Source organism: Anolis sagrei, chromosome X (genome assembly GCF_037176765.1).
Source record: "Anolis sagrei isolate rAnoSag1 chromosome X, rAnoSag1.mat, whole genome shotgun sequence".
Lineage (NCBI taxonomy): Eukaryota > Metazoa > Chordata > Lepidosauria > Squamata > Dactyloidae > Anolis > Anolis sagrei.
In genome coordinates, this window is record NC_090034.1 from 15,343,705 (window position 1) to 15,353,244 (window position 9,540).

The 9,540-nt window shown below is 42.1% G+C and overlaps 1 protein-coding gene across 2 annotated transcripts; it reads left to right on the forward strand.

Moving 5' to 3' along the window:
* Nucleotides 1–4,193: 4,193 nt before the first annotated feature.
* On the forward strand, nt 4,194–9,509 carry LOC137094794 (aminoacyl tRNA synthase complex-interacting multifunctional protein 2-like). 2 transcript variants are annotated; one of them, XM_067460551.1, is made up of 4 exons: nt 4,194–4,290; nt 6,917–7,123; nt 7,781–8,012; nt 8,985–9,509. In XM_067460551.1, exons 1-4 carry the CDS (start codon nt 4,276–4,278, stop codon nt 9,368–9,370), a joined length of 840 nt encoding a protein of 279 aa, XP_067316652.1. In that variant the 5' UTR covers nt 4,194–4,275; the 3' UTR covers nt 9,371–9,509. The 2 variants fall into 2 exon arrangements, with proteins under 2 accessions (XP_067316652.1, XP_067316651.1); XM_067460550.1 differs by having other exon boundaries at nt 4,214–4,428.
* The last annotated feature ends 31 nt before the right edge of the window (nt 9,510–9,540 follow it).

The following is a 9,540-nucleotide window of genomic DNA, read 5'->3' on the forward strand; positions in this document are numbered from 1 at the left end:
TGAAATTAAGTCTAGTCAAGTCCGACTCTGGAGGTTGGTGCACATGTTCATTTTTAAGCCAAAGAACCAGCATTGTCCACAGACGCCTCCTAGGTAACATGGCTGGCATGACTGCATGGAGCGCCATAACCTTCCCACCTGAGTGGTACCTATTGATCTACTCATATTTGCATATTTTTGAACTGCTAAGTTGGCAGGAGCTGGGGCTTACAGCAGGAGCTCACCCCGCTCCATGGATTCGAAAGGCTGACCTTTCAGTCAGAAATTTCCGCAGCTCAGAGGTTTGACTCACTGTGCCACCGTGCCCCCAATATTAACACATCATCATCCTCACTACCTCTGAGGATGCTTGCCATAGATGCAGGCAAAACATCAGGAGAGAATGCCTCTAGACCATGGCCATATAGCCCGAAAAAACCTACAACAACCCATCATTTATTTATTTATTTACCATATTTATATACCACTATTCTCAGCCCGAGGGTGACTCAAGGTGGTTTACAAATGGCACGATTTGATGCCTGCAATAACATAAAAACAATTAAAATATCTAGCATAAGTAAAATTCAATAAAATAATAGAAATTATAAAAGTATTAATTATATGAGAGCTGGACCTTAGGGAAGGCTGAGCGAAGGAAGGTAGATGCTTTTGAGCTGTGGTGTTGGAGGAAAGTGCGGAGAGTGCCTTGGACTGCGAGAAGATCCAACCAGTCCATCCTCCAGGAAATAAAGCCCGTCTGCTCATTGGAGGGAAGGATACTAGAGACAAAGTTGAAGTACTTTGGCCACATCATGAGGAGACAGCAAAGCATCCTTGAAGTGACAGGCTTGACTTTGAAGGAGCTGGGGGTGGTGACGGCCAACAGGGAGCTCTGGCGTGGGCTGGGCCATGAGCTCACGAAGAGTCGGAGACGACAACGAATGAACAACAATTAATTATATGATTAATATTAATAATATTGAAGATCTATGGGTTTTCTAATGGTTATTATTTCAATGTTTGTCATGTGACACAAATTGGAACATAACTGTCAGCATCAGACAAGTATTTTCAGGTTGTCAGGCTGAATTATTCCTAACTATACCCTCATCCTGACTTGATTTTAAGTCTATGTGTCAGTCTAGCATTTTCAGGGGGTCACGCTGAATTATTCTTAAATAACAATGGTTAATTATATAACAAAGGCGAATAAATTATATAACAGTAGTGTTTTTAAAATTGTTTTTTAATTTTTAAATTAATTAATTTTGTTGCTTTGTAGATTTAATAGATTTATGTGTTTTATTTAATTATTTTAACTTTGTGAGTAGTTATAATTTGTTATAGATGTTTTATTTGTTCAGTTTGTATTATTTTATGGCATTGAACGTTTATTGCAAACCGCCCTGAGTCCCCTTGAGGAGATAGGGTGGGTTATAAATAAAGTTATAACCCACCCTATTATTATTATTATAAATATTACCAAGAACTAGTTTTCTAAGATCTACAGAGATACTCGTAGGAACACCTCAGCAAGCAAGAGTCCAAAACCTCAAGCCATGGCTGATACCAAATGAGAGACCCCCCCCCCCCCCCCGGGCACACAGAAGACTAGATGACTTGAAAGGTGCAGAACAGACTATGCTTTGGCACTATGAGATGCAGGGCCAACCTTAATAAATGGGGCCACAAAGTGGAGTCCATGACATGCGAGTGCGGAGAAGGGGAAACCACAGACCATATATTACAATGCAACCTGAGCCCTGCCCCATGCACATTGGAGGACAGTGGCCAGGTACTGATCAAAAGACATTTACTGGGTTGTTGTAGGTTTTTTGGGCTATATGGCCATGCTCTAGAAGCATTCTCTCCTGACGTTTTGCCTGCATCTATGGCAATTATTTGTTGTTGTTCATTCGTTCAGTCGTCTCTGACTCTTCGTGACCTCATGGACCAGCCCACGCCAGAGCTCCCTGTCAATTATAGTATCATAGAATCATAGAGTTGAAAGAGACCTAATGGACCATCCAGTCCAACCCCCTGCCAAGAAGCAAGAAAATTGCATTCAAGCACCCCCGACAGATGGCTTTGTTTAAAAGCTTCCAGAAAAGGAGCCTCTACCACACTCTGGGGCAGAGAGTTCCACTGATGAACAGCTCTCACAGTCAGGAAGTTCTTCCTCATGTTCAGATGGAATCTCCTTTCTTGTAGTTTGAAGCCATTGTTCCTCAGAGGTTAACCTCACAACCTCTGAGGATGCTTGCCATAGATGCAGGCGAAATGTCAAGAGAAAGCTTCTAGAACATGGCCATATACTCCGAAAAACCTACAACAACCCAGTGATTCCAGCCATGAAAACTTTCGACAATACAAAGGACATTTAGTATAATGTCAAGTTTTTAAACTTTGTGTTTTAAAATATATTACAACTGTATCCTTGGTCTGCTTCTGATACAATAAATAAAATATTATTATTATTTGAAACACAACAAAATGAGTCCTCAGCAGACACTCTGCTGGCTGTTGAGATGGATCACACGTCGGACACTTCCAAGTGTCTAGGACTGTGTGATGTATTGGTGAATAATGCATGCAGATCCCAGTAGGGTGGCCTTTAAATCTATGTGTCAGTCTATATTTCATGCCTCTATAGTTTTCCCTTGCATCAGCTTTCCCTCAAGGTAGAAGGAGATACAAGAGGAATCCCCGCCTTTTCCACTCATTATTGTTTATTTTATTTATTTATTTTATTTATTAATGCACTTGTATACCGCTAATATCTCAGCCTAAATCGGCGACTCATTGCGGTTTACAACATTTAAAAACAATATTCAGTTAAAAGCATAAAACACATATACAGTACAAATTATTGGGCCACCAATAACGATCCTATGCATCTCATAACTGGAATCGTAATCCAAAATTCATCGTCCGTGTATAACCAATCCTTAGTCATCACAATTCGTTACAATGGATTAACCAAATGCTTGTTTAAACATCCATGTCTTCAATCTTTTCCGAAACACCATCAGCGAAGGGGCTGATCGTACCTCTATGGGGAGGGTGTTCCAAAGCCGGGGGGCCACCACAGAAAAGGCCCTATCTCTCGTCCCCGCCAGCCGAGCTTGAGAAGCAGGCGGGATCGAGAGCAGGGTCTCCCCGGAAGATCTCAAACTCCTGGTGGGTTCATAGGCAGAGATGCAGTCAGATAGGTAGCTTGGGCCGGAACCGTTTAGGGCTTTAAAGGCCAACGCCAGCACTTTGAATTCAGCCCGGTAGCAGATCGGTAGCCAGTGGAGTTGGCGCAACAGGGGGGTTGTATGCTCCCTGCGCTCCGCTCCTGTTAAAATCATGGCTGCCGAGCGTTGGACTAGTTGGAGCTTCCGAGCTGTCTTCAAAGGCAACCCCACGTAGAGAGCGTTGCAGTAGTCTAAACGGGATGTAACCAGAGCGTGGACTACCGTGGCCAAGTCAGACTTCCCAAGGTATGGGCGCAGCTGGCGCACAAGCTTTAGCTGTGCAAATGCTCCCCTGGTCACCGCCGAAACCTGGGGTTCCAGGCTCAGCGATGAGTCCAGGATCACTCCCAAGCTGCGAACCTGCGTCTTCAGGGGGAGTGTGGCCCCATCCAACACAGGCTGTAACCCTATGCCCTGTTCGGCCTTGCGACTGACCAGGAGTACCTCTGTCTTGTCTGGATTCAATTTCAATTTGTTCGCCCTCATCCAGACCGTCACAGCGGCCAGGCACCGGTTCAGGACCTGGACAGCCTCCTTAGTAGCAGGTGTTGTTGTTGTTGTTGTTGTTGTTATTAATATACCCTCCACCTCGCTTGACTTTAAGTCTATGTGTCAGTCTATTTTTTTCATGCCTCTATAGTTTCCCCTTGCATCAGCTTTCCCTCAAGGTAGAACGAGATACAAAAGGAATCCCCGCCTTTTCCACTCAGATCGACCAATAGGGTGAAGCCTAGCCCCCCGAATGACCAATGGGAGAAGAGGGGCGGGGCTGCGTAAGGGATGGCGGGCTGTGGGCCTCTCCTCCAATCGGCTTTCCCCCAAGATAGACTGAGGGAGAAAAGGAAACCCCGCCTTTCCCATCCAGGCCGACCAATAGAACAAAATCTAGTCTCGAAATGACCAATAGGAGGAGAGGGGCGGGGCTGCGGAGGGGCGGGCTCTGGGCCTCTCCTCCAATCGGCAAGGCGGGGCGTGAGGGGCCCTCCTCGTGGAAGTCAGTCAGGTGGGAGAGTCAGCGGGCGCGGGTCGAGTGCTCGCGGTCTCTGCTCTTCCGATGCCGATGTACAAGGTGAGGCCCTTCCAGGGCGGGCCGGGCTCCGCGGTGCCGCCCGAGCACCTCCCCACTTGCATGTACCGCCTCGGCAGCGTCCACCGGGAGCCCAAGGCCGGCCCCTCGGCCTCCTCTCCCTTGCCGCAGGCGGAGCAGGTAGGAAGCAGGCCTCGGCCTTGGACGGGGCCCCCTCCCTCCCTCCCTCCCTGAGGCGAGAGACGGGCCTGCCTTCGTGGCGCTTTCGCTTTCGGTCGTTCTGTGGCCTGTGTTTCTGTCTCCTTTGTAAACTTGGAGGGTGTTTTGTATGCCTTTCATTTAATTAATGCAGATGGGTGCCTATATGTACCATATATGTCTTTGTGTACACGTGTATATGTATAGATATGTATAGGTAGATAAATTAGCCTCCCCAATGCTATTCAAAAAACTACAAATGCACAATATAATGGTATAGTGCAATCTAGTAATATTTAAACTGATATTGTACTATGCTAATAATATAATATATTGGTATGTATATATATATAAATCTTGTGAGCCGCTCTGAGTCCTCTTCGGGGTGAGAAGGGCGGCATGTAAATGTCATAAATATAAATAAATAAATAAATCACAGAAATACACAAATATATACACACATGCACATCTATCTATCTATATGCAAACACACATATATACACAAATATATACACACACACACACTAGCCGTCCCCTGCCACACGTTGCTGTGGCCCAGTCCATGTATATGTTTTGTGTGTGTGTTTATATGTGTTTATGTTTGTGTATATATTTGTGTATATATGTGTGTTTGCATAGATATAGGTATATAGATGGGTGTATATGTGTGTATATATTTATGTATTTCTGTGCTTATATTACTTACTTATTTACGACATTTATATGCCGCCGTTCTCATCCCAAAGGGGACTCAGAGCAGCTTACGAGATTTATATATATATATATATATATACACACACACACACACACACACACACAATATATTTTTGTGTATATATGTGTGTGTCTGTATGTGTATGAGTGTATGTGTATATATAGTTTTTTTGGGGGGGGGGGTTAAGTCCGTTCTGCTGGGTTTTTGGTGTGTGTTTTAGGGATGATGGACACTCATTGGCCTGATAGGTGTATTGTGTTCAAATTTGGTGTTAATTCGTCCAGTGGTTTTTTAGTTAGGTTAATCTCACAAACCAACATTACATTTTTATTTATATAGATATATATATAGATATATACACATACACACACACACACGGGTGGGTCAAAAGGTTTTGCCTCCTATGTTATGAATGAACATATAACAGCAGAAGTTGTACATATCATAGCCTGAACTGTTTGTTTATTTATTTCCTATATTTATACCCCACCCTTTTCCCCCCCAAAGGGGGATTCAGGGCGTCCTAACAAAAGCATCATACGATGCTAGCATCATAAAAACAACCACAGTACAATCAAAATATTAAAAATTAAAACAATTAAGACACATCCATTAAAACTGAAATCCAAAAAACCAGTCCGGGTCAATTCATTGCCGTAAGTTGTGTGATCTTCTTCCACATGCTGCCCACTGATCAAACGCTTGGTCCCATAACCAGGTATTGGTTTTCCTTCTAAAAGACAAGAGGGAGGTGGCCAATCCGATATCTCTAGGGAGGGCGTTCCATAGGTGGGGGGCCACTGCTGAGAAGGCCCTGTCTCTCATCCCCATCAACCGTGTTTGCAATAGTGGTGAGATTGAGAGCAGGGCCTCTCCTGAAGATCTTAAACTTTGTGATGGTTCGTGGCAGGAGATACATTCGGACAGGTATCAGGCCAACGAGTGACCATCACTCATAAAAACACTGAAAAACACAGCGGAAGAGACTTAAAAAACCAATAAAACAAAAAATACATTACAACACACGTATATACACAAACACACATATATACATACACACGCACATATATACACAGACTGGGGCACAGCATCGAGTGGCAGGAGCTGGATAGTAGTGTATATGTGTATATATATATGGCTGTAGTTACACTTTAAAAATGTACCTGTTCTGACTTGCATGCAAATTCAAATTAAGAATAAACCTACAGAACCTCTCTTGTTTGAAACTTGGGAATGGCCTGTATGTATACATTTAGAAGCTATACTTCAGTGAGAAATATGAATATTTCTGAAAGAGCTAGGTTGAATCAAGCATAAAAGAAAAGCAAGATCTGATGTGAATTCTTCAAGAAATTGTCTGGCTCGTTGACAGTAAAACATAGAAATCTGGCAAAAAGTTTGATCTTCCTAATTGCATTCCTTTGGTAACACCCAGCTTTGAGGCAACTATATTGTTTAAAACAGGCATGGGCAAACTCAACCCTCCAGGTGTTTTGAAGTGTTAATGGTAGTGTTACCGCGTGCTTATAATTTTAGTGAATAGCATCAGCAGTTCAGAAGAATTCCAAGAATTCCTTCTCTTTGATTAAAAGATGTAACTTAAAACTAGGCTTTCCTTGTTGATATAAAACTTTTAACTACATCCTGACTTACCTATATTTGTTTGGCATATATCGACAGCAATTCTTCATGCCTTTATACACCATGGTGGCTGCAGTCTGAATTGAGTGAATGATAATCTAAATCTTAATTTAGGATGAAGTTGATCCGTCCCTTCAAGCTCTTGAATCCCGCCAGGAAGAGATCTTAAAGCGTTTGTATGAATTGAAGGCTGCCGTGGATAGTCTCTCCAAGATGATCCAAACGCCAGATGCAGATTTTGATGCTACAAACATAATCCAGGCGGATGAACATGTTCCTTTAACAGCCAGTTCTGCAGACCTGGATAATTTACTTGGAAAGGCAAGTCCAGATTAACCTTGTCGTGGGAGAGTATTTCCTGTCTAGTGAGTGGATTAGCCGGGTAGAAGCTTCTGTGTGAAGTAACGAGGCTTTGACATTCTAGGAAATTTTCAAATGTTTAGCATTTTGCTCAGTCCCAGGCTGCCTGCTTCTGCTAAGTGACAGATATTTTTAAAGCAGGTGTCGTTGTTTTGCTCCTTTATAGAATATTGTCACTTTATAAATTAAATTGCTAGTTTGAATTCTAACAATCCAGCCTTGAATGTGATAAATGGGTTGTGTCAAGAGGTGAATTGAATGACTCTTAGCCAATGCATTGACACAGTGAGAGGTCCAAATTCAAAAGCCTTCAATATAAAACATATTCCTTTGGATGTATCTGTCTCTCCAACAATTACCTTGAGATTTTAAAGAATAATAATAATACTTTTATTTATATCCTGTTCTATGGAGAGCAGATATGTGAATGGTTTATGAACTCATATATGTTTTGCCAGTAGTAAAGATATGTCCCTTCCTACAGTAGTAATTGCATTATTATTATGAGAAATGACATATATAATGCATTCTCTCTATATATATATACATATATATATAGGAAAAGCCTAAAATTCTGAAGGTTAAACAGTTTATTAATCATCCCTTCTTTTGATGCAGGACTATAGTGCACTAAAGGATATTGTGATTAATGCAAACCCATCACACCCTCCACTATCACTGTTAGTACTTCACAGCTTGCTGTGTGAGAGCTACAAAGTACTGTCAGCTGTCCATACACACTCATCTGTGAAAAGTGTGCCAGAGAATCTCCTGAAATGTTTTGGTGACCAGGCTAAGAAGCAGTCGCGTCACGAATACCAATTGGGCTTCACACTCATTTGGAAAGATGGTAAGTCTAACCCATCGGAAAAGAGGGGGATATTTATTAGTAACAGGCAAAAGGAACTCCTGATCTTGATACGACAAGTAAACTATTTGCACCACTCCATTCAACTTGTTACTATTAACATAACTTGCAAACTTGATGGCTGACTGAAATGGCAAGAAAGATAGATCAGGCTCTGGTTAGGAATACTTTTAAAGAAAACAGTACAGTACATTTTTATATCATGCTCAAAATGAATGGGAGCGAACACAGACTTTGTCAAAGACCCTTTGCAACCAGATGTCTGCAACATAAAGAGCATTTTTGATAGGTTATACTGCGTAATTCAAACTGATTTGTTTTAATTGTCAAATTGTTTCGTTATTTTAAATCTTTAAATTGTTTTCAGAGTATTCTAAATTGATTTATCTGTACATGGGATAGAGCAGGCATGAGCAAAGTTCGGCCCTCCAGGTGTTTTGGACTCCAACTCCCACAATTCCGAATTGTGGGAGTTGAAGTCCAAAACACCTGGAGGGCTGAACTTTGCCTATGTCTGGGATAGAGGATAGGATGTAAATATTTTAATAAAATGCTGCATTCTTTTTTGCTAGAATCAGCATTCTCAGCTGTCCACAGCAGTTTTGGAACCAAGGTGACAATATGAGCCTGTACATACATCTTTCCAGGAATACTTTCTAAAACATGGAAGCACTGGATTTGTTAATTAGATTGTATGACAGGGATAGAAATCATGGAGCTGTCTAGATTTTGTAATTTAGCCCATGGTGAACAATGCTGGGAGTTGTAGTCCTTCACTGTAGTCCTTCCCACCTGTTTTATGGAACAGTCGCACAAAAATACCTTAAGCAGACATTGATTTAAGCTTTCATAGTTACCTAGGACTTCATAGATACAGTAACAATACATTCTAAGCATATTTATCTGCTCCTTTGAAGCATTTCCTTTTGTCTAACGTTGTGATTATAATTTCAGTGTCAAAACCCCAGATGAAGTTCCGCATCCAAACTATGTGTCCCATTGAAGGAGAAGGAAACATTGCTAGGTTCTTGTTCTCCTTACTTGGTCAGAAGCACAATGCCGTTACAGCAACTCTGATCGATAGCTGGGTCGATACAGCCATCTTCCAACTGCAGGAAGGGAGCAGTAAAGAAAAGGCAGCCGTTTTGCGATCCATGAATGCAGCCCTTGGCAAGGCCTCCTGGCTGGTGGGAAACGAACTAACCTTAGCCGACATCGTGGCCTGGTGTGCAATTCAGACAACGGGGAGCACAAATGCTGTTCCACCTAACGTGCAAAACTGGCTGAAATCTTGTGAAAATCTGGCAGCTTTCAATTCTGCTCTCAAGTTACTGAAGTAAACCTGTCCGGTAAAAAGGGAGACAAGTTCGAGTATTTTCTACATCTTATTGTGGCTGTGACAGTGTGTGAAGTTTAAGACGGTAACTGTGAAATGTCTTAATGCTAATAAATTCATCAGAATTGCCTTTTGTGGCTGTATTTTCAGAGTTTGTGTTTGGAATCCTCACCT